The sequence below is a fragment of the Balaenoptera musculus genome, chromosome X (genome assembly GCF_009873245.2).
Source record: "Balaenoptera musculus isolate JJ_BM4_2016_0621 chromosome X, mBalMus1.pri.v3, whole genome shotgun sequence".
In the NCBI taxonomy this organism is placed as follows: Eukaryota; Metazoa; Chordata; class Mammalia; order Artiodactyla; family Balaenopteridae; genus Balaenoptera; species Balaenoptera musculus.
The window spans coordinates 108,291,135-108,317,388 of record NC_045806.1 but is presented as its reverse complement, the minus strand read 5'-3'; the positions used below and the strand labels follow the sequence as shown (position 1 = coordinate 108,317,388).

At 34.9% G+C, this 26,254-nt stretch overlaps 1 protein-coding gene across 5 annotated transcripts in view; it reads left to right on the top strand.

Moving 5' to 3' along the window:
* Positions 1-24,569, top strand: part of SMARCA1 (SWI/SNF related, matrix associated, actin dependent regulator of chromatin, subfamily a, member 1) — a 68,545-nt gene extending 43,976 nt beyond the window's left edge. The window contains exons 19-24 of one of the 5 annotated variants that reach the window (XM_036840540.1): positions 4,952-5,074; positions 7,091-7,223; positions 9,827-9,945; positions 10,067-10,279; positions 22,606-22,716; positions 23,836-24,569. In XM_036840540.1, coding sequence (XP_036696435.1) covers positions 4,952-5,074; positions 7,091-7,223; positions 9,827-9,945; positions 10,067-10,279; positions 22,606-22,716; positions 23,836-23,907 — 771 coding nt within the window. In that variant the 3' untranslated portion in view covers positions 23,908-24,569. Of the gene's footprint in view, positions 1-4,951; positions 5,075-7,090; positions 7,224-9,826; positions 9,946-10,066; positions 10,280-22,605; positions 22,748-23,766 lie in introns of all 5 variants that reach the window. The other 4 variants (XM_036840539.1, XM_036840542.1, XM_036840541.1 and 1 more) reach the window with 4 other exon arrangements.
* Positions 24,570-26,254: the final 1,685 nt, after the last annotated feature.

The window sequence follows — 26,254 nt, the reverse complement described above, 5'->3', positions numbered from 1 at the left end:
ATCCGTGAATGCTCAAGTCTCTTATATAAAATGGCGTAGTATTTGCATGTAACCTATGCAGATTCGCCCATATATTTTACATCATCTCTATATTACTTATAATACCTAATACAATGTGATTGGTATGTAAATAGGTATAAATACAATGTGAATGCTATGTAAATAGGTTTAAATACAATGTGAATGCTATGTAAATAGTTGCCAGCATGCAGCAGATTCAAGTTTTGCTTTTTGGAACTTTGCAATTTTTTCCTCAAATATTTTTGATCTGAGGTTGCTTGAATCCACAGATGCAGAACCCGCGGATACGGAGGGCCGACTGTATAGACAGATGAGCATGGCATGTTAATCACCTGCAAAAGCTTCCTATAAAGGACGATATGATATTGATAAGTGTTGGGCATATCTTCTCAAGGATTCCTAGCATTGATTATTTTCCCCCTACTAAACCTCCAGAAAACTAACCCAAGCCACAATATGAATGGAACAATAGTTTGTTCTCAGATGAACAGGACTGCTGTAGTGGAGTTTCCTGATATTCTCTACGTAGTTAGGTTCTCAAAAAGGGACTCCTTTCCCTCTTTCTGCTTAAATGATTGTTAGCTCAGGGGAGAGAGGTTTTGTCTGAAGCTGGGGGCATTGTGGTGTATGGTTCCATTTGGTCCATTTTGAGTCCCCACTGTCACATTCTGTAGTGACTTGGAGTGTGGTTAGTGAAGGGCTCAGTAGGCTTGAAGCAGTTGGTAAACAGCATTTGTCTTCAGGGCCTGCTTATTTGCATTTTTATTTTCTGTTTTGTTTTTTCCCCTCAATACTCAGCACAACAAGGTCACGGCAGTATTCCTGATAATAAGATCTGGAATTAAAGAGTTCTGTCTTATTTGAGGCTGAGAGAAGTAGTTGTTTGTTTTGCCCTAACCACTTGGTAGATAGCTGTGCATTATGTGCCAATTTTCCCTGCTGTCTAAGCTCTGACCTTGTTGCAGGTTAGACGTATTCAGAAGCTTCATTGCTCTTGTGACTTAAAGGAGTTACTTAATGCTTTTAATCACTTGCTCACTAAAACCCTTCCATTGGAAGAAGGTGACTGAATTGAAATTTCAATTGCAGAATTTTAAAACTCCGGAGTATCCAAAAGTCCCATTGAGTCTAAGACCTGGAGTGAAAGAGTTTTGCCATATTAGAAGCTGAAGAAAGCTGTAGAACATTCTAATATATATCTTCAATAAAGACTCTTTGGGGGGGGTATAAACATTTGACAAGTGCAGGAAGTTCTATAATCTTTGTGAGTTTCCGTAATGTGTCATTGTGAGCTGATTTCAGGTTACTACTTTTATTTTGTGTGTTGTCACATTTAATTCAGTATTCCATATTTCTATGAAATGCTTGCTGAAGCTCCTAAGAAACAAGACCCCCCCAAAAAGTTTTTCACTTTTCCACGGAACATAGCTCTTAATCACAAATTCCTTACTATCTGACTAGAAATCCAAATAATAATTGAGCTGTTTCCTTGAAAGATAACTTCTTGTATATTAAGTGTTACTGGGGGTCATCAGTAATATATACAGTATGAGTACTTGAGATACCACCTAGGTATCTGTTTAGTACTATTGGCCTATAATTCGTCTACTTAATTCTTTTACAGCACTTTGAAATCACTTTAGGAAGCTAAATGCCGATAAAACCTCATGAGGTAAAAAATGAATACCTTTTAAAAATAATAAATATTAAGAAGGAGATTATTTGTAGGAAGAGATACAGGAATTTAGGAATTTTGAGTCATTTCTAATTCTAAAACTTTTAGCAGCTGTTTATTTGAGTAATTTTTAGAACTAAAATTGTAAATGTAACATTGATGAAGTCATTCTAAAGTTTTGCTGTATTAAAAATATGGGCAGTAGATCCTAAAATCTAATGGTATGATATAATATTCTGATTTTGCCTTTATTAAAGTTCAGGTGGAAAATTTTTAGTATTGAAGATATCTACATAGGAATAAAAAGTTTATTTTGTGTGGGTATATTATCCATTTTCTGTCATAAAATTAGATGTTTATGAAATATTCTGTTAAAGTATGGTTTGTGAGATATGGAAAGTTTGAAGCATTTTGGTAGAGAAATATCTTAAGATTAAAGACGTTTTCCTCAATGAAAGTTAAAATTTGAGGCCAAAGTAATTTCACCAGCGACTGAAGGGGTCTGTTAAACTTTTAAAGCTATGTCTGTAATTTTTTTCAACATTTTATTATGAAAAATTTCCAAACAGAAAAATGCCAAAATAATTATACAGTGAACACCCATATACACATCACATATATTTTCCAATTTACATTTTACTGTATTTGCTTTATCACCTATTTGTCCATTTCTCCAGCTTTCTATCAAATGGATATCCTTCTTATTTCTTTATTCATTTCAAAGTTGCAGACATAAGTATATTTCAGCCGGAAACACTTCAACATGCATATCATTAGCCAGAGTTCAATATTTATTTGATTCTTTTTAAGATAAAAGTTATATACATTGAAATATATAAATCTTGTGTGTCATTTGATGAATTTTGACAAATGCATACGCCTACATAACTGAAGCCCCTATAAAGATATAGAAAGTGCCCCTTCCCAGTCAATCCTCATATTCATTCCCCAGACACAACCACTGTTCTGATATTATTTTCATCTATAGATTAGTTTTTTTGTTCTAGAGTTTCACATAAATGGAATCATATATTATGTGTAAGGCTTCTTTCACTTAGCATAGTGTTTTTGAGATTCATCCATGTTGTCCCATTATCAATGGTGCATTCCTTTTTATTGCCGAGTACTATTCCATTGTAAGGATATACCACAGTTTGCTTATCCAGTCTCTTGTTGATGGACATCTGGACTGTTTTCTGGGTTTTGGCTCTTGTGAGTAAAGCTGCTATAAACATTCTCCTAAAAGTCTTTGTATAGATATGTTAGGAATGGAATTGCTGGTGTGCCTGTGATTTAAAAGTGGAATTTAGCTATTGAAAAAAGTTATTTTAAATCATGCGTATCACTGGACTACATTTCATTTTTTATTTTTTTTTTTACATTTCATTTTTAATTTACACCTTCTTTTCCATTTCCATTTGCTACCATCCTAGGCCAGGTGATCATACCTCATTTCTAGATTACAACAGTTTAGCTGGTTCTCTTGCCTCTAGTCGCTTCCCCACTTCAATCCATCCAGCACAAGGCTTGCAGGTGAAAACAGTACTCCTTTGTTGAAAGATCTCCAATGGCTTGCTGTTGCCTACTGTGTAGTTTCAGAAGGCCCTCTAATTCTGTTTCCACCTGGCCTTGTTTCTTATCCCGTCTCAACATAAACCTTATATGCTCCTTCCTGTTTTTGCTTCACCGATTTTGCTTTACTGCTCCAGCCTAGAATATTCTTTCTCTCTTCTCCATCTCCCCAAATTCTTATAGTTCTTAGAGTATAGCTCAGAATTCCACAACTAGGTTGTGAGCTCCTTGTGGGCAAGGACCATGTCCACTATTTTTTATATTCCAGTGAACACCTATCATAGTGCTATGGACAAAATAGACATTTAGTCAATACTTATTAATTTGATTGTCTTGTACTGATGATTATGTACAAATGAATCTGTTTTTCAGTATGTCTTTTTAATGCCCAGTTAGTAGGTTTTATATTTAAACAACTATTGGATACAATAGTTTTAAAAATACTTATTTTTAAATTACAGTGCTATGGTTCAAACTCTATGAAATATGTATAATAATTAGAGAAATGTACTCTAGTATGTATTATAATCATGTTTTAGTAAAACCGTGACTATTTGATACCTCTAGAGGATGAGTCATTTATGATAGGTGTGCCTTCCAAACAGTGGAAGGCTTACTGCCAACCCTGTTCTTGCCATGTTTGATGGATGCTATAAAATGTACTATACATGTTATATACCTGCCCTCGTAAATCAATGTGCTGCACTGTCACTGCAGATGCACATAAAAATGATGTGAGGCTTTGCGCTGAGTGACTTAGTTTATCACTCCATACAATGAATGCTGCTTTATACTGCTGAGCTGTATGGGTTGTCTAAGTTCATGGTGACACACTGAGGCCCCTGGGGCTACAGTTTTGAGATACAGATGACTGGCTGACTGCTTGCTTCCTTGTAGAGCTGAGCTTCTGTCCTCAGTCTTTTGAACTTGAGCTCTCTTCTTCTCAGTTGTCAGTGTATTGCAGCTCTGTATACTATGCAGAGCTGTAGAGTATACACTATACCTTCTGTTGCTTACTGCTACTGTAGTTTTTTCCCCTTGACTGCAGGTCCCATTGCAGCTGTTTGTGTGCTTTGCTTACCCCTTCCCTCTTATATATAGTCTCTTTTTTTTTTTTTTTGCTTCTTCATTATCCTGTCACTCTTTCAGTCTTTGCATTTTATGTGAAGATGCTGTCTCTTTCCATATCCTGGAAGGCAATAAAAGTACTCCTTTCTTTTAGCACGTTGAACTGATTAGAGCATTGGATACAATCTTCAGGTGCATTGCCACTTCTATACCCTGGTCTGTATTGCCAGGTGAATATGGACTCTTTTTGTACTACCCAACTTTTTGTTTCTGGGCTTGAGATTTTATTGTATAATGTTGGTGTTGGGGATAATGATATTATTACCATGTATTACAATATCATAAGGATTTTTTTGTTCCACAGTGTAATTAAATCTAGAATATAATGTGGCATTTAGCTGTAACTGGTTTTTAACTGTAAAATACCACGTGGCACATTTAAGAACAGTTTTACTTTGGTAATATGGTAGTAGAAATGTGGAGAGGATCATGTGTCATTCTGGTATGACTTTATTTTGTTTACTGCTGAAATAACTCTAAATATTGATATAAGTATGTATACCCTTAATTAATTTTTCTCAACAGTTTATTCATAACACACCTCTTGATTCTTAGGTCCCAAGGAATCCTGATATCCCAAATCCAGCTGTGGCTCAAAGAGAGGAGCAAAAAAAGATTGATGGAGCTGAACCTCTTACACCAGAAGAGACTGAAGAAAAGGAAAAACTTCTCACACAAGTAACATATTTTAAGTGATTGAAATACTTCTAGTCAACCAATGGAAAAAAAGATATAAATTACACTTACTTTTTATTGTATGGGCCTGGTACCCTGATTGGACACACCAACACAACTCAGGACTATTTTATAAACATACATTTAGACCAAATATCCCTATTTTTTTTATCCCTTTTATAGAATACACTCTTTTAGAAATACTAAAAAATATATAAATGCAAAATATAGGTGTCAATTATAAGAAATCAGACATGCATTTTATCAATTATAATAAAGTCAGTTAATCCACATATGAATCCTGATAGACAGTAATTACTACATATTCTTGAAAATTTAAATTTATTTTATTGATTGTGAACTGTCCTCTGAAATTATACTCTACTAATCTTTTATTTATGGAATGATTTCATAATTCTCAAAATGCCTTATATTCTTTCTTGAAAAGAACTTTAATACAATGATGAGAAATTTCTGAAACTATAAAAGGTGCTCATTGTATAGTTAAAAGCTAATAGTTAATAAGTAGGGAACATTTCGATTTGAACAACATATTAATGCTTTCTGGTCATTGTTGCTTTAATGAGTTTTACAAGTGTCATACTTCCAAAATAATCTGTAGAAGATAAAAAGAATTACAGTGCAAAAGATCCTTGGAAAATAATAAACAAACATGTGTACTGTATGATACCACCTTAGTATAGAAAGTAGCCAGCAAGATTTATTTATTCAACAAATTCTTTTGAACAATATGCAAAGCACAGTGCTAGGGAATTTCCCACATTAATTATTGAAAGATAGCTTTTATATTTATATCTTATTTATTATATAGGTATTTTCTTTGTTATAACATGTAATTTTATTGAATGAAGTTTTACAAATTACATTCATAATTTTTGAGCCAAATGCCTGGAAGTCATAAAGTTTAGTTTGAAAATGTAATTGCAACTGGTTGAATATTAGGACTTACCACAGAATAAAATAAAACATTTAAATATTCATGATTTTTTTTCAAAATTTATTTCCTGAACACAAAAATAAAGTTACGGTCTTAGAATGTTACTTGGCTTGCAGTATATTGTGAATGTACAATATATTGTGAATATACAGTCTCAACTGAGAAATTGCTTTAGTTTATAATTAGAAACAAAATCAATTTTTTGCCCCTCCTAGTACTTGAAGTCATCTTCAATCACCTTTCTCTACTGCCCTAAATAATTAATCTTTTAAAAAATCATGGGAGTACAAAGGAACAAAATGTGGAATAATCTAAAATCTTTATCAACTGAAGCCTAGGGATAGAGTTTTGCTCTGTCAAGGGTATCACATTTATGTGGGTTGGGACATGAGGAGTGGAAGACAAAAATTTGATCTTGTGACTTCAGAGATATGCTAATAAATACCAAAGAGACTTAAAACACTGATTGGTCGAACTGTTCTATCTTTTAGGAAAGACATTGAGCAAGCCTAATAACATTCTGTTTATCGAATCCTATTTATGAATATAATTTTGAACAGAAATTATTTGTTCACAGTAGTTTGGAATGATGTAAAAACCTACAAAAATTTTTCTTCAGTCTTTTTTTTTCCTTCATGTAGTTTTTTGATTTAATGCATCCACATTTTTTCTTAATTCACATGGGAATAAGTGTGAAAAAAATGAAGTACTGGAATATCCAGGACTTCAGCATTTACATTAGTATTTTAATTTTAATGCATTTGTATTTTAATGTAGTAGGCATCTATAAAATACGGAGTTAAAAACTACACAATATCTTGGAACTATAAATCAGTTTTTAGTACTTGGAGGGAAGTATATTCTCTTCATGATAGAAAAGCAGTTATTAATAACACTAACTCAACTTTTGATTCCAACATAAAAAACCTGGGATTTTATAAGGAGGAAAATTTTAAGCCTTTTGAACTGTTTTTAATGTATCATTGTATAGAACTAAATAGAACAATATTTGGATTTGTTGATTTAACCTCGATTGATGATGCTTAATTTTTTGTTCACAGGGATTCACAAACTGGACTAAGCGAGATTTTAATCAGTTTATTAAAGCTAATGAGAAGTATGGAAGAGATGACATTGATAATATAGCTCGAGAGGTGGAGGGCAAATCTCCTGAGGAGGTCATGGAGTATTCAGGTTTGTATACAACTACAAAAATGGTGTTTAATTGTAACCTTATGCATTTCTTTAGTGTCAGTTTAATTTTACCTTTGTTCAGAGACCTTTAGACTTTTATGAATAAACTGTAAGTGAAAGTATAAAATATAATTGTATTTCTATGAAAAGATTATAAGATTTATCAAAACAAATTGCTGTTGTCCCTACTAGTTAGCTAATAGAGCCAAGTATAGCACTGATAAAACAAGGGCAGCTATTGGATGAGCATTGGCAAAATGCCTACTTTCCCACCTCTGGAATTTGATCATCTTCTGGGCAAGTCAAGTCTAAGGCTTCAGTTTCAGTGGATGGAATTATTGTCTTTCTAGGTTGTCCTTGAAGTAGAGAATTCCTATAATTAGATCCTCAAACACTCTCAGGGTTCTAGTTTGCTCCAGGCAAGTTATGTGTGGATTCCGTTAACTCCAGGCAAGCTGGAGTAGATCTGAAAAGACTGCTTGAATACATCTGTTGATTGGTCCTAGAATCAGCTCCTTCTCTTACTTAGCTGTGTCTTTGGTCTTGACCAGAAGTAGATTAGGTGCTGAAGCATATGGAGTTAATACTGATTTCCATGTCACAGTGCATCCAACCTCAGGCTTCTGAAAAGAAATCTTATTAAAATAGGTAAATATGTCTAGTAAATTTTCTTTATGTAGAAGAACATAGGAAGTTTCTAAAATCCAATTAGGTTGAGCTCTCAAATTTAGTCTGAATATCAGCTGTATAGAATCTAGGGCATTTTTTCCCCCATGTTTTGGGAAAAATGTTTTGAAACAATGTTACAAAGTAGGTTTTTGAAACAACAAAAATGTTTTTGAAACAATGTTACAAAGTAGGTTTAGGTTTCTCAGCTAGCCTCTCAAAGCCTATTTAGCCTAACAACTGAAATTCTGCATTTTTGCCATGAAAAATAGTAGGGAGGAAACATTGAAATACTACTAAATATACCAAAGATTAATATAGATTAGGCACAATTTTTCATTTATTTATGGTGCTAATGCTTGAATAAATCCATGTTTAATTAGAGAACAGATACTTTTTTTTTCTTTTGGAAATCTGAAAGGGTCTTCTGGTGATTGCCAGGGACTTGAGAGATGGATTATATTTGAGTTTTTATTTCGTGTAGTATAACATCAAGTCTATGAACGTCCTTTACTTTGATAACAGTATAACATTACTACTACCCTTAAAATTTATCACATAAGTTTAGGACATTTGGGGACTTAAAGAGGGGAAAAATAGAGGAGAGAGAGAAATTTTAGCAGCAAGAGTTGAATGAAAGGAGTATAAAAGGATATGTGCAGAGAGATTTTCTGAAGTAGAATTTTCTTCAAAAGTTAGGAAGGGGGATAGCATCAGTGTGTATGAAATTGCAAGAAAAAAATGATTTAAAAAGATATCATGTCGGGACTTCCCTGGTGGTCCAGTGGCTAAGGCTCCGTGCTCACAATGCAGGGGGCCTGGGTTCGATCCCTGGTCAGGGAACTGGATCCCACGTGCTGCAACTAAGACCTGGCGCAGCCAAATGAATAAATAAATATTTTAAAAAAGAGCTTATTTAAAAAAAAAATACCATGTCAGATGTTCCCTCAAATTGACAGCAAGCCAGGTAGCATGACTAGCTCAGGGCAGCTTAATTGGGGCCAAGTCAGAGCATGGGGAGATTTGAATGAATTTATGTAGTTGGTTGCAATAAAAGACGAAATGTTTACAGTTGGCTGTTCGTGGTATCTTATACATAGTAGGCGTTTAAATTGTGTTGAATGAATAAGTGAGAGAATGAATAAATGAATACAGGTGCTTATAAAAATCAGAGTACTGACATTCCTTTCTTGATAGACTCTAAAAATGAAAACATTTGAGAATGTAGAATATGTCATTAGAGGGCCTCTCACTGAAGTCATAAGATGTGACATATTAATGCAGCCAGATCATTTAGCTCATTTATAAAATTTGGGTGACTTGGTTTTCCTTTTTTTTTTTTTAAAAGAAGAGGCTATTCCAAGTAAGTTTAAAAAACAAGCTGTGTGTCACTGGAAATACTGTAAGAATAGTGAGTGGTTCCAAAAGCGAAGTAACAGTTTCAGTAGAAATTGCTGCTTTATAGGAAGTTTGATTGACCTGTTGATAATAGTTTCATTTTTATTTTTGCTTGCTAGGAAACTATGTTCTCTAAGTTTATATGACCACCCTCTCTTCTGTTTCACTTTATGTGTTTGGTGCCTTCTATATAATGTTTGAATAAAAGCATAGCTTAAATCAGTATCTGTAGTATCTTTTGAAATTCTAGTCATCTGGGATGGATAATGAAAAACTTCATAATATTTCATGAAAGGAAAATCACTAACCTAAAACCTCCTTGTTGAGGTCTTTTAAATGGAAGGAGGTATTTAATACCCCTCATTTATTACACCTTAGGAGTATTTAATAATTGAACGTATATATACAGATGAATTTGAATCTTAATTATAAACAGTGTAAGTTCACTGTATCCTTTCCTGCTAATTCTTCATTCTACAGTTCCTTGGATTCATTTACTTAAGATGATAGAATTGTAAAGTAATAACTCTGTTTTTCAGCTGTATTTTGGGAACGTTGCAATGAATTACAGGACATTGAGAAAATTATGGCTCAAATTGAACGTGGAGAAGCAAGAATTCAACGAAGGATCAGTATCAAGAAAGCCCTGGATGCCAAAGTAGTATATTTCATAATTGTCAAATTACCAATAGATTGTTTTAATTGATTAAATGGTGATTAGCTTTGACTTATTATTATTGCACATTTAGTCAAAAGCACTATTTTGTTTAAATTTACAGATTGCAAGATACAAGGCTCCATTTCATCAGTTACGTATTCAGTATGGAACCAGCAAAGGAAAGAACTATACTGAGGAAGAAGATCGATTCTTGATTTGTATGTTACACAAAATGGGCTTTGATAGAGAAAACGTGTATGAAGAATTAAGACAGTGTGTTCGGAATGCTCCTCAGTTTAGATTTGACTGGTTTATCAAGTCTAGAACCGCCATGGTACGTATTCCTTTCTTACTTATTTCCTCCAACTTTTTCTTTTGAAAAATGTCAAATATCATACATCCTTTACTTAGATTCTCTAATTCTTAACATTTTGCCACGTTGGCTTTCTCCTCTCACTAGTATATGTGTGTATATACTTATACATACATACATGGCATCTGTCTATACATATAGAATCTATATATTGTACTCAGAAATACAGAAACATATCTATATTCAGAAATACAGATCTGTGTTTTATATTTATTAATCTAAATACAGATCTATATTTCTGAACCATTTGAAAGTAAGTCACAGACATCATGAGTGTTCACCTCTAAATACTTCAGCATTTATCTCCTAAATAAAACTGATATTTTCCTACATGAGCACAGTACCATCATCCTACCTGAAAATGTTAACGTTGATTCAGTAATGTCATCTAGTATACGGTCCATGTACAAAATTTTCCAGTTGTCCCGAAAGTGTCTCTCATAGCTGTTTTTTTAAATTGATGAGCCAGTCAGGGTTCATATATTGCATTTGGTTGAGTCTCTTCAGTCTCTTCAGTCTACAACTTTTTGTTTTTCATGACAATGACTTTTTTAAGGTACCCAGACTCATTTTGTAGAATGCCCAACATGTATCTCATTGTTTGCTCACTGTTAGATTTAGGTTAAGCATTTTCAGCAGGAATGCTGCCTAAGTGATGTGTATTTCTCATTGCATCACATCAGGAGGCTTATTATGTCAGGTTGTCACATTCTTGGTGATGCTGAGTTTGATTACTTGGTTAATATGGTGACCATCAGAGCTCTTCATTTTAAAGGTAGTTTCCCCTTTGTAATGAGGCAGGTGATACTTGAGACTGTGTGAATAACTTAAGGATTTATTTTTAATGAGAAGGAATTGTTGCCTAAGTAGAGTTTTTATAAGAATATTATGAGACAGAATAATTAAGAAGAGATTTTCTTTTAGCTTCATGCAATTTACTGTTACTTTCTAACATGAATTGTGTTCCTGTTAAATCCTAGTGCTGCTTAGCAGTGTTCTTGCTGATATTGAAATAAATGCCACATGTTTTTAATGTTGGCATCGTCAGTCTTTTGTTAGCCGAGGTAATTAAGACAAAAGGAGATTCATACAGCCTAAACATTAAAAGTAACCAGAAACTAACAATCTAAACAGTGAACATTTCTCTTTAGTTTCTGTCTATCATAAATGTTTTCTTGGCCAAAAGTTCATAGGGGTGTGAAGCAATGCTGAACATTTTGTTTGACCCATTTTGTATTTTCAGTTCAAGTTGAAGAAAAGAAAACTCTGAGTTGCTATATTGAAGATGCTAATTTTGGTGGATGCTTTATAAGATCAGATATTTCTTAAAATTTTAACACTAATTTAGAGGGTTCCTGGATTGTTATTAGAATGTGTCTATCAAGTTTATGGAATACATAATGCTGGGAGAGGTAGCAAATACTTTGGATCAAGCCAGAATCCAAAAGGAACTAGAGAAATTGGAATGATGAATTGATTGAATCTCCCTTGCAACATGACAATTGTAGGGATGAATGTAAAGTGCTATACTTGTACAAAAGAATAGGAAGAGGTGTATATGTTAATAAGATACAGTAGGAAGAATTGAGAAAAGAATAAAAAAATAGGAATTAATCTGTAGCATGAAGGGCTGAGGTTGGATGTAGGGAAGAGTTGTTTGACAGGGTTCTTTGGATGGTTGAAATAGATTATTGAAGAACAGTGTTAAATAGCTTTCTATTAGCTTTGAAAATGAGATTCTATTTTGACAGTCTGAAGACTTTGGCAGTGAGCTAGTTGGCCTTTTAAGGTGCCTTCTAGCTCGGTGCATCTATGACCATGTTTAGCAGAGAACTCCTTTCAAAAGCCATGCATTTAAAATTTTTAGCCATTTGGGGTTTTATGCATATAATGATCTAATTTAGAGCGGCATCAGCAGCTTGTAAAAGACAAATGCCCACCTGCATTTGTTGATGAATCATGTTTTCGATCATACATGCCCTTTCATGTGATGGAACATTTGCTGAATTTTGAGTATTATTTCAGTGATAGTTCACTAATTTTTTAAAAGGTTGAGTTTAATGCTGTTTTCAGTTTCTGGAAACATTAAACTAAAGCAGTAGGATGAAACAGATTCAAAAGAGCAAGGAAAATCTTATATTATTTGTAATACGAACATGACTGTAGAACTACATACATAACCTTATTTCATTTTCCGGGAAGAAATCCGGTGTATTATTAACAACCACTAGATGTCTCTGAACTCCCTTGTAAAGAATCTTTTCTTCCATCTTTCAACAAAACATTTACCTCTTTCTTTACCAAGAGGTTTAAATCTCTAATGTATGTTTTCCAAAGAGTGGATATTAACTACATATGTGATTGAAAAATGAAACTTTTATTTTGTCTGTTAAAAATGAAGACAATTCTGTCCTTAATTATGTTCTGGAAGGTGGAATTTATGATTTCTAAAGAATCTTTCAAAACATATAGTAGTTTATTTCATATTAAATATTTTAGTCCAGAGTTTTTGTTAACTTTTCTACTATATTATTTCCCTCCTAGTTGATGGACAATTTTTGCGTATATTTCTGGATTTAGAATATAAGTAATATATTTTAAAATATGCATGAATATATTTAGACCATCTTTTTGGAACGTTTCATGATAATAAAAATCATTAGGGAATTAAAGAAATAGATTACTATTATTTCTAGATGATCTCTTTTCCCCTCATTTTAAATAATTGGTCTTGTATAGTGAATCACATTCACAATCTAGGAAGTGAAACTTCCCCCTTGAAAGAGGCATTTGTGATTTCCAAAATTAAAATAATTTGCTTCATTGAAAAACCCCATCTTAGAAATAAAAGAGGATGTAATTTGATTCATTATGTGAGTGTGTCACTGTGTTCAAATTAAAATTTTATTAATGATTAAACTTTCAACTTAGCTTACTAAAGAAGCTATCTTTAAAAACATAATCTTGCTTAAAGATGACTCTTTCCCAGAGACACCAATAAATAGTGTGAAATACTTAGGGAAAAAAAAAGAAACCTTGGTAGTTATATTTTATTCAGAGATCTCAAAGTACTGAATTCATGGCTTCTGACTTAACAGTCTTAAAGTACTTAAAGGCATGAACCTCCACTTCTAAATATGCCGCATTTTGAAAGCCTTCAGCTAAAGGTTGAAAATTTCTTTGAGGCTCTTCTCCATTTAAAAATGCTGGCTATACAAAAGAGAAAATGAGTTTTAGTTCTGTTTCTCTGTGCTAAAAAGACTGTGATTTCTTTCTCTGAGAACTTGTGTGGTCTTTAAGTAAGTAATCAGTCTCTATTGAACTACATAAACGAGTAGGAAGGATATGATCAATTTAGATTTTTAAGCTCAGAGTACATGAATTGCCCTACCATTTTCCTTCTAAGAAAAAAATGTATTATAATGAGGTCTTAGTCTTAGGACATTTAAAAACTATCAGAATTAAAAGGACCTTTGCCAGATGACTGTAAGAGGAAAAGATAATACTTTGTATTTATATACTACCTTTTATACTATAAGGTTGCCAATCCCTTTACCAACATTAGCTCATTAATTCCTTTTAGGGAATGAATGTCAGGGCATTATCTCTGTTCATTTAGTGACAGACTAACGTGACTGGGAGATTTGAAAAGAATCTGAGAAGTCTAAAATACCTAGCACATAAGTTTACTGGAAAGGACATATTGAAAGTATCCAAAGTTTAATCAGTAATTCTTTGGACCTGCTTAGGTTCTTTTAAGTACTTAAAGGAGAAAAAGCAGAATTTGGCTCTCTGAAATAAAGAACATTTCTTGATATAGCCACTATGCTTCCTTTGCAGGGTTGCTTTGACTCTTAATTTTAGTTAAAAAATATTCTTACTTTTTAGCCTCTAGGAAGCTTTTTTCTTTCCTCTCCTAGCCTCGCAAGAAGCTCCGTGTACATAGCCTGTGGCCATGGACTTTAGAGTTGAATGAGGGTATTGGTAATTAGTTATTACAATTACCCTGCCTTTTGTAGTAGTTTAAATGAATTTTTTGGGTAGTATCTCAGAGAGAGAATCACACACTGTTGTATACAATGTAATAAAAGTTTCATGTTATTGCTGTTTGTTTTCAAATCACAGCTTTATTATTAATGAAAATGTTCCTTATTTAAAATTAAGAACATGATATTCCTCATCAGAATTGTAGGAGAACAAATACTATTTAGAAAATATTGCTATAGCTCTTTATTAGCTTGCTTCCCTTTTTATAGGTTTTATCATTGATAGTAAACATTAACTAAATTATTAGTTCAGCACAGGATATTTGATAAATTATCTGTCCAGTCAGAGAAGGATTTTCTTTATAGATACTTTAGAAAAACAAAAGTCAAATTAAAAATTTTCCAACCTGTTTTATAGTCACAATAGCACTTTTGTTTGTTGCTTATGCAGCATAGCCTAGGAAATTTTATAAAGAAGGCCACTCATGATTTTTTATTTTGTGTATTAGTACTTAATTGTGTGATAACAGCTAATATTGATTTCTTAGAGCATTACATTCTTAGTGAAGTGTGAGGATATGAATTAATACATTATTCACAAAATTGGTAAAATGTAAAATTAATGATGGGTTCTTCTTGACTGTAGAATTATGAAAATATTAAAATATATTTATGCTTATAGGGATATATTGTTTCCTAATGTGCTTGAAAGACTAAAATGTCCCTTTCAGCCTTAATTTTCAGAAAGGTCCTATATAGAGGTATGTACAGAAGGGGTTGTGTTTAACTTTGCCTTGAGGGTTAGGTCAGAGGAATGGCTTCATAGAAGAGGTCCTTCTTGGAACTGAGTCTTGAATGACCAGGAAGGAGTTGGCCCTGGGACTGTGGAAACAGCATGTGCAAAGGTAGAAACAAGCACAGCACGTGCAAAAACTGCAAGTAGGTTGTGCTGGAGTGTGAGTAGGGAAGTCCTGGAAGATGAGGAAGGAGCTGGCAGCCAAATTACGAAGAGCCCTGTCCTTGGTATTGAACTTTGGTCATTATTCTATAGGAAATGGGGAGTCATTGAAAGATTTTAACAGGCCAGTGACATGGTCAGATTTACATTTTAGAAATACTGTTCTGTGGAAGTTGGCAAATGTTTACCTCAACTACCATATAGGCTGACAATTCCCAAATTTATATCTCTGTCTTTTCTCTGTTCCTCCTCTTCTTTTACTTCCCTTGGCTAATATAGCACTATCTGCCCCAGAGTCATTTTTTACTACTGCTCTCTTAACTTTCAGGTGCAAATGGTTCCACCTAAAAGTACCAGCATAACCCTTGCACAAAGTAGGCATTCAGTGAATAAATGAGCATGGAACTTTCGTACTTCAGTATGCTTCTATCTCATAGACCCCTACAGTTGGATCAGATTTGGATAGAATGTGAAGAAATGTAGCAACGGGTTTGAGTTCTTTTTTCTTTTCCTTTCCTTTCTTTTCTTTTCATCTACCTTTTTCTAATGATAGACTTTACTTGGCTGTAATCCCTGCAGCTTTTGTTTGAGTAGCCAGTTGTAAATATCATGTGTTTTATTAGTAAATACAGTGTTTGATTTAAGACTGAATTGTTCTAACAATCTGAAATATGATACATGCACTAACAGGAGTTTGTTTTATGTATTTATGTATTGTGAAGAGGTATGTGACATTTTACAAATAACGATGTTTAAGTAGCAGCAGTTAGGTAAAACTATCATAACATTTGATACTTGTTTAAGAAATATAGGATATATTTCTTAATTATTATTATTAGAATATATAACTCCCATCTAACTACCAGTGTGCGTGGGCCCTGAGATTTTAGTATAGAATGCCATTGCTTTTTGTTAGTATGATAGAGGTTCCAAAGTGACAAAGAACCTAGGAAATATACCACAGAATGTATAGTTGAAGGTATCAATTCCCAAAGGTAAAGTATAGGGAGTTTATAAAAGAGCAAAGGAGAAAAAAACACCCATTTTGTTTTACTAAGAACTGTAGAAGAAGATTCTGACTTTATGGAACCACCTACCAATTTAGATGTGCAGATGTGGAGTGCAATTTATTTATTTATTTTTTTGCTCTTGCTCATTCACCTGCTTTTGACTTTCAACCATAATGGACAGCAACCTTCTGTCATTCAGACTTAGGCAGGCTTAGTGTCTAGGATTTTAGTACATAGGAAATGTAATGTGGAGTCTCTTTAATCTCTTTCAGTAAGTCACTTCAAGTCTACTGATGCTTTCTGTGCCTTTTGAATTGATGCTTTGAAGCTGAGTATTGGGGCAGAGGATGTTTGAACTTGATGCCTGGCGTGATTGATATTCACCACACAGTACAGGACAGCGCCACTTACTGCAAACATCCCATTATTTATTAAATAAAGGTAGAGATACATATCCTAGTATTCAAAAGTTGAAACTTGGGTTGAATGGAATTATAAACCATTAAAAAGATACGGAAAACCAAGGCAGACAGTTTGTTTAAAGTCAATCTAAAGACTGCAGTTTAAAACAGGGCTTGGCAAACTGCAGCCCTTTACCTGTTTTTGTATGGCCTGCAAGCCAAGAATGATTTTTACATTTTCAAATGGTTGAAAGAAAATCAGAAGAAGACTATTTTGTGACGTGTGAAAATTATACAAAATTCAGATTTTAGTATCTGTAAAGTTTTATGGGAACCCAGCCACACGCATTCACTTATGCCTCGTTTATGGCTGCTTTCATGCTGCAGTGGCAGAGCTGAGCAGTCGTGACAGAGACCATGTGGTCTACCAAGCTGACAGTATTTACTGTTTGGCTCTTCACAGAAAGGATGTGCTGACCCCTGGTTTAAAAGAATGTGTAAGAAAGGTGGAAGGAAAGAAATAATATAACCAAGGGTAGGCATAAGTGTTATACAGTCCTTCAAGAAAAGTGTTAAATGAAGGATGGGTAAAGGGGGAGGCTATTTGGCCTAAAAAAGGGATGTCTGGCAGGTCTGGTGGTAATTGCAGTGATTGTGATGGAGCCATGAGAGCTGCCTTGTAATATTTGAAAGATTGTCATACAGAAGAGGGAATCAGCTTGTTCAATTTGACTACAAAAGTTAGACCTAGAACTGATTGTTGGAAACTATAAGGTAGTACATTGTAGCTTTGCATGAGGGAACATTTTTAACTTGTCCGAACGTGGGATAGACAGCCTTGGGAGGTAGTGAGTACCCCGTCATTGGAAGAATTCAGACAAGCTGAATAGCTAATTAGTAAGGACCTAGTAGAAGGGATTCAGCATCAACTTGAATAATTTTTAAAGGTCCTTTCCAATCTTGAGAGTCTGTAATTTTATGAGCTCCCACTATTGAGACTCTGTATCAAGGGAAGATTTCAGAGTGCAAAATACACCTTTGATTACATGACTCCTCCTGCTTAACAATCATCAGTGAGATCCTTTTGTCAACTGAATTAAGTAAAATTGCTTAGTTCTTTGTTTTTAGCTTCTAGGTTCTTTGTATTTTGATTCAAACTTAGTCTTATCTATCACTCTTACCCTGCACAGCATTTCCCAAGTTGGTTTCTACCAAACATTGTTCCAGGATTTGCAAATACAGTAAGTCCCTTACATACGAACGAGTTCCATTCCGAGAGTGCGTTCGTAAGTCCAGTTTCTTCGTAAGTCCAACAAAGTTAGCCTAGGTACCCAACTAACACAATCGGCTATATAGTACTACTGTAATAGTTTTATAATACTTTTCACACAAATAATACATAAAAAATACAAAAAATCAAACATTTAAAATCTTACAGTATAGTACCTTGAAAAGTACAGTAGTACAGTATAATAGCTGGCATATAGGGGCTGGCATTGAGTGAACAGGCAAGAAGAGTTACTGACTGGAGGAGGGAGAGGAGGTGGGAGATGGTAGAGCTGAAGGATCGTCAGCAGTAGGAGACAGAGGGCAAGCTGCAAGATGGAACGCACGTTCGCATCTTTGAAAGTTCTCGGTTTGTGTGGAGGGGCCTTACTGTATACAATATGCAGAACAGGGTTCTGTGTTCAAATAAATTTGGGAAATGCTGATACTGAATCCTGCCCTTGACCCTTCCAATCTACATTAGAATGCTAAAAGCTCTGAGAAGTCCTGCCATGAAGAAATTTGTTTAACCTTTTAAAAATCTAGCATTTCCTGCACATGTGTGAACACAAAGTACTTTTTTTTCCTTTGGCCACAGCTATTAACTCTGCAGAACAGTTTTCCATTTGTCATTTTCCTACTCTCTTCTGTTGTCTTTATTGTTTTTGTATCTCCTCTCTTCCTCTTGTGTGCTATTTTTCTCCCTCCAATTTCATTCCTAAATCCAGCATGGGGAAATCGTGAGAGAAAGAGATAATTAGACTACAGAATTGTGGAAACAGTTTGAGAGCACATGAACCACTCCCTGTAATCCGAGGAAAATAGGAAGATTAAAAAGGTACAAGAATCTAGGGGAATATGTATGTGAAAGGCAAAATTATGTAAGATAAAAGTGCTTTTGACATCATGAAATTTCTCATAGTCATTTCATAGTCACTTAGTTATTCAAAAAGTGAATCACTATTTTGTTGGTAATCTGGCCTCCTTGTAATTTCTGGTGTTAGCTAGTGTTCTGTTTATGATACCATCTGTTTAGTTAGGCAGTCTTCAAGCATGTGAATAAAAGATGGGGTTGGTATCTTTAGAGAAAGTGGCATTACCTATGCTAGGAAGGTAACATCCAGAGTCACTCATTCCTTGGTGCCTTTCTCCAGAGAGTTAGATTATTTTTCTGTCTGTAGTTAGTGACAGGTTAAAAGGAATGAAGGTAAGAACTTATTATACAGTCTATTTATAATCATTTTGAAATATTCTGTTTCACTGCATATGAGACTGTCTCAAAAGTATTAGTTTTTTTCTGAATCACCCATTATGAACCATGAATATGTATCTAAAGATATCTGCAGTCACAGGCAACTATTACTTATTGAGAATAATAATAGCCAGAGGGTATAGCTTAATGATTCAAGAATCAGCTTCACATAAAGACTCTATCTAGTCTCCCTAGAAACCAACAATCAAATCTCATCGGGGTCAACTTAGCCCTTTCTATAATAGATAAATTGAATAACATGCTGTTTAATTTGTATGTGTGTTACTGAATGAAGCTGTGAAGGGTGCTTGGTCTGCATATTAAAGATACCACTATTGTTTTGGTAAGTAAGGAAAATTCCAGTGTTATTTTTCCTAAATTATTTAACCTTGGGTAATTGAGGATGCACAAGAAACATGAATGTACCAGTGTTTTGTAAGGTTATTTTTAATAGTCAAACAATAATTTGTTAATGAAGAATTTTTTTCTGGCTAGACTATCTTTGGTTTTCTGCCTTCTTTTGGGCTTGAATTTTACAGAGTAGAAAATGCTTGAATAGTTGATAATATTTCTGTGTGCCATTTTTCTGGCTTTTATTTGGAAAGATAAAATGTATTTAAAAAATTTGCCATTTCTTAAAAATGTTAGATTGCCTAAGACCTAAATGTTCATTGCAGAAAATTTAGAAAATACATGCTAGTATAAAGAAGAAAATTAAAGTTACCATTGCTCCTACTTTCAGAAATAGCTGCTGTTAACCACTAGTAACACTGTATGTAGTTAGTACTCTCTCAGGTATTTCTGCTGTGTATATGCATATATAGTAAGATGTGTATGTATGTATATGGTAATTGACAAAGTACCCAAAATTTAGTTCCCAGTACTTCTCTGCTAAAAATGGCGCTGCTCTAAATATTGTTCTGTAAATCTTCATATACATCTCTTATTGCCTTACATTAAGTATCTAGGAGTGGAATTGTTCATTCAAAGAGTATGAAATTTTTAAGATGTATCATTGATATTCCCAAATTGCTTTCTAGAAAGATAGTATTTTAGTCTGCTTGGGCTGCCATAACACAGTACTGTAGATGGGGTGGCTTAAACAAATTTCTCATGGCTTTGAAGACTGGAAGTCCAAGATCAGGGTGCCAGGAGGGTTGGTTTCTGGTGAGGCCTTTCTCCCTGGCTTGTAGATGGTGTCCTCTTGCTGTGTCCTCACATGACCCTTTCTGTGTGAGTGGAGAGAGAGAGAGAGAGAGAAGAGGGATCTCTGGGTGTCTCTTCCTCTTGGAATACCAGACCTATCGGATTAGGGCCCCACCCTTATGACTTCATTTAACCTTAATTACCTCCTTAAAGGCCCTCTCTCCAAACACAGTCACATTGTGGGGGTGTTAAGACTTCAACTTACAGATTTTGTGGGGGGCACAATTTTTAACATTGGTATCCCATCATCAGTGAATGAAAGCTCCCATTTCATCTTATTGCCAACACCGGATACACATACCACACACACACACACTTGCATGAACGTGTCATTGCTAATTTAATAAATACATCATTGTTTTACTTTGCATTTCTTTGAAAAAGAATTTTTAATATATGGACATTTTAAATTTTTATGAATTTTAAAAAATATTTATTTTATTTATTTATTTTTATTAATTTTTTTGGGTGCATCGGGTCTTAGTCGCAGCACACAGGATCTTCGTTGAGGTATGCAGGATCTTTCGTTATGGCACGCAGTCTCTTCGTTGCGGTGCTCGGGCTTCTATCTGGTTGCAGCTTGCAGGTTTTCTCTCTCTAGTTGTGGTGCGTGGGCTCTGTGGTTTGCGGCACACAGGCTCTCTTGTTGAGGCGCGCAAGCTCAGTAGTTGTGGCACGCAGGCTTAGTTGCCCCGCCGCACGTGGTATCTTAGTTCCCCCGCGGCACGTGGTATCTTAGTTCCCCGACCAGGGATGGAACCCGAGTCTCCTGCATTGGAAGGCGATTCTTTACCACTGGACCACCAGGGGAGTCCCATGAGTTTTCTATTCTTGTACTTGGACCATTTTTTGGTTGGAGTTCTTAATTGCCAATAAATCTACATTTTTATTTGAGGGTTTAGCTGTTTTATATTTTATCAGATATTTTTGCTTATACAAAAAAGAAATCATTTTTAAATGTTACTTATCCTTTGATATTAAACTTATTTACCTTTAAAATACAGCAAAGTGTACAGGGTTAATATATATGAGCATCCATATTAATCATATGTTTAATGCTCACCATATGTTCATAAAAACTGTTTACAGTTTGGATGCATTGATTTGCTGGCAGTGAAATATAGGTAGTGGCAAGGTTAATGCGGAATCTTTTCAGCTATTGTTCGCTCTGAATTAACAAATGCATCAGTGTTTCCTGAGACGCCCTCCTCAGAACTCTGATCCCACAAGATGTCCTTTGAGAAGAGAGTTCTGCTGTTTGAATAGCTTGGGGAATTGCTTGCTTCTTACATCGCCTACCCTAGTGGTTGGCAGTGCTCATGAGGAACTTAAAGGCTCTGAGCAGCCCTGTAGAAAAGAAATCTGTTTGACTTTTGTAAACTGAGTACTTCCAAAATGTGCTTTGACAATAGGACATCCTCTTATTTTTTTGTTTATGTGATTTTTGTTAACTTTTTGTTTCAAAATACTTAAGATTCACAGGAATTTGTAAAGATATGTACAGGGAGGGCCCATGCACCCTTCACCAAGTTTTCCCAGATGGTAACATATTCCATAAATACAGTACAGTGTCACAACCAGGAAATTGACATTAGTACCATCCACAGAGCTTATTCAGATTTCATTGGTTATAGATGCACTAGTGTGTGTGTGTGTGGGTGTGTGGGAGGGGGTGTGCATGCGCACGTGTGTGTAGTTCAGTGCAATTTTATCACACATAGATACGTGTAACTAGCACCACCACAAGACTTCCTTGTGCTAGCTCTTTATAGTCACACCCACTCTCCCCCCCTTTCCCTAGCCCCTGGCAACCATTGATATGTTCTCCATTTCTAAACTTCTGTCATTTAAGAATGCTATATAAATGGAACAATACGGTATGTAACCTTTTGAGATTGGCTTTTTTCACTCAGCGTCATTCCATTGAGGTTCATCCAGGTTGTTGCATGTACCAATACTTCTTTCCTTTTTATTGCTGAGTAGTATTTCAAGGTATGGATGTACCACAGTTTGTTTACCCATTTACCCACTGAATGATATTTATTCACTTCTCATATTTTTGGTGGAATATACTCTGTATGAATATTGTTCTGAAGAATACCAACTTAGAAATTCTGTATCACAAAAATGATACAGTTAAAGAATTACCACTTTTTAAAGATTGTGCCGGGGTTGAAGAAATTAAAAGTCTTGTATTAATTGGTTTAGGAATTCCAGAGACGCTGTAATACTCTGATTTCATTGATTGAGAAAGAAAATATGGAAATTGAGGAAAGAGAGAGAGCAGAAAAGAAGAAACGGGCAACTAAAACTCCAATGGTAAAATTTTCAGCATTTTCCTAACTTTTAGGTAGATCCCATTTTTTTTACATAATTAAAATGCCTATATTATGTTTAATGCCATAGTGATACCTATTATAAACACTGGTTTTATGAAATGCTGATTTGTTTTTGACAGAAAAAGAATTACACTACAACCACATGCTTCCTATTTGTTTGTAGAACATATGGTTAGGAACTCCCGTAGTAACAGGGCTCAGTATTTTAAAAAAATTCCTCATGACTTTTAAGCAGAAGTATAATGCAAGTAAAATCCTTTGAATTGAGACTAGAGTTGTCATGGGGAGTAGGAGAGGGGTGGGGTGGGGTGGGACTGAGGTTGAAACTGGGAGTTCTGATTTGATCAAATAAGTTTTCTGATCTTTGTGGAACTATGAGTGCAAATAAGAACTCTGAGGAGACAGCAAAGCTTTACTTGGTTTACTTGGTAATAAGTTAACTGTTGAATAATAAGATGACTTAATTTTAATTCAGTCAGGTTGCCTTGTATAGTTACAATTTCAAATACTCTTTAATAGATCATATTATTTGAGTGTGGTTAAGTAAGCTACCATATTTCATCAAGTCTAAGATGCCTTCCATTGTAAGACACAGCATTATTTTATGTGCCACTAGGAAAAACTGCTGCCAAGTAACTATGATTTGTCATCAATTATAGGATGCATCCCGATTTCAGAGATGCTAAAGTGGGAAACAAATGTGCATCATAGAATATATGAAATATGGTATGTTAACATCTGTCATAAGATTTAAAAAATAAAACACTCATAAATAACATTTTTTCCCAGAAAACTCTAAGTATTAAGTAGTTCTTTAAGATAAGCATACATTTATAGTACCATGTGTAAGTAGAAACTTGATGACTATTTTTGATGGGTATTTTATGTCTTTTCTTAAAAAGAAACATGCTTGGAGGTTATTTTACATTGGGTTACATAGTTTGTTGGGCTATATAGAACATTAAATGTGAGTATAACATTTAAGTGAATATTCATGTTAAAATTTTTTTTTAATGCATTTACATCCTAGATTTAACATTGTTGGGCCATTTAAAAATGTGCATATTGGAGCAGAACATTAAATCTGTTTCCATTTTAGTCACAGAAAAGAAAAGCAGAGTCAGCTACTGAGAGCTCTGGAAAGAAGGATGTCAAGAAGGTGAAATCCTAAAGCCTAGAAATAAAGTTTTAAATGGGAAACTGCTATTTTCTTGTTCCCATCTTCAAATGCTAATTGCCAGTTCCAGTGTATTCATGGTACTCTAAGAAAAATCTCTTTGGTTTTGATTTCTTGCATATTTTATATATTTTACAATGCTTTCTACCTGAAATGTGTAGCTTTATATTTTATGCATTCTAGTATTTTTGTGTACTGTATTTTGTGCATTTCATGTCTTCATCAAAACCCTCTCAGTCCTTGTTCTTTTGAAGCTTGTGCTGAGGTTTTAGCTTTTCTATGTTTTATATGCCGCTGCTTTGAAAGAGAACCTAGATTCTATAGCTGTATTATTGTTGTTTCATACTTTAAATTTATATGGCTGTGGAAAATTGAATTAAAATGATTTGAGGAGAAAGACTTTTTCACTTCTTTGTTGCTTTCTTTTCTATTGAGTATGGGCTTGTACGTGTTACTGCATACTGTGATTAGCATAATAATTGTTTCTTTGAGGTCATCTAAATATTTTTTTCCTAAAGGAATAAAGGGTGAGAACAGAAAAAAATTTTAAAAACTAATATTTGATACTGTGCTTGCTGTCAGTATGCATTACATTTAAATTATTCTCTAAATATTCAAGTGGGAAAGTATAATAAAGAAACGTCTATAAGAAATTTAATTATTTCCTGTTTTTTGTGCAGTAGAAAATAGTTGTGTTTACTGAATTGAATTGCTCACAACTATGTATTTGGTTGAAAGTCAAAGCTTTGCTTGCTGACTTGTGCCTGATCTTTTGTCCCATAGAGCCAGTCCAGGGGAGTCTGGGTATAACACGTAGATTTATTAACAACTAAGTTAAGAGTATGAAGTAAGTGCTATGCATGCAGAAGCAAGGGGGAGGGTCTTCCATAGGAATACAAGTATGGTCAGATAACAGATGATCTCAGAGTGTCAGAGGTTTTGCACACCAAGAGCTTCTATCTTTCCCACACCGCAGACCCCACGCTGGGAGGCGATCTGCTCCACACAGTCCCTCAAGGCTCCAGGCTGACTGAGGCTCCACTGTTTTACAGCCGTACCATCTGGAACATGTGGCCCATTCAGCTGCCGCTGTAGGAGAAAAAGAGGCTGGAGAATCGCATATAGGCTCTTTATTGCCTCAGCCCAGAAGTGACAAATGTCACATGCATTTATATTTCATTGTCCAAAACTAGTCACATGGTCCTGTGTATGTGCAAGAGGACTGGCAAATGTAGGGGAACAAATGGAATGTTTTTACATTACTGCCTCTGCCACAGGGGCTGTCACACGAAACTGTTAGTGTGTGTTTAATCAGAGTCAAGGTCAGGTTATAAGGGAACAGAGAAAATGGATCAGAACCTAGTATGAAACACATAGCAAATAAGCAAAGCTGGGAATGCAGGACAGTGGTGTTTGTTATCAAAACAAAATTTGGACCACTAAAGAGTTGCTCTCTCCCCCTCCCAAGATCTTTTGCATTTCCTATCGGGCTCTATTTAGTGTGCCACTGGCAAACCTTGGGTAGCCCTGAGTGCAAGTCAGCATCTTTCACATCCTCATTCTCATTGGGGTTCTGCAACATAGGACTAGATCTTCTAGAATGACAACCCACTGTCTGCTGGACTCTTCCAAGTCTTTTTTCATTGTCCAGACTTCATATTTCTTACTGCCATGCTCCTGATAGGATTCTTTTTACTGTTTCCACTATTAGGACTTAGACTCTTGTACTCTGTTGGAGGTTGGATGAAATTAGGGTGCTATTAAGAGATGAGTTTACAATGATATTAGGTCAGGGGACCCAGAGATATCCAAATCTGTCCTTGGCCTAACTGCCCTTTCTATAAGGTCCACAAAAGAGGCAAAGGTAAGCAAAGTAATACTTCACTAGCTGGTGCTTTGGCTCCAAACTTCAATCCAGAACTATTAAGCCCAAAATGAAATCTTGGAATTTTCCACTCCAATGAGATTAAAAGTTCCAGTCATCTGAGATGGAGAAAATTATACCTTAGAGGGGCTTATTAATACCCCCAAGTTCTGTGTGCTGAAAAATAGCCCAGTGAGGGTACTGGATTCTGATCAATCAGTTCAGCATTTCTTGGGGAGGAATGAAGATGGAGGGCGGGAGCAGGTACAATTAGGCTCTTTGAACTTCTTTCATGGAAACTTAACAATCTCTACTTCTTGTTCTTTCTCTGTTAACCCAAAGGGGTTAATGGCTAAGCTGTATGTGACCATCTACTTTAAGAGAGAAAATCTGCAGGTAAGTTCTGTCAGTCTTTTCATGGGGCCATTTCCCTGCCTATATCATGGCTCTTTCTTGGACCAAAGAGATGTGAAGTCT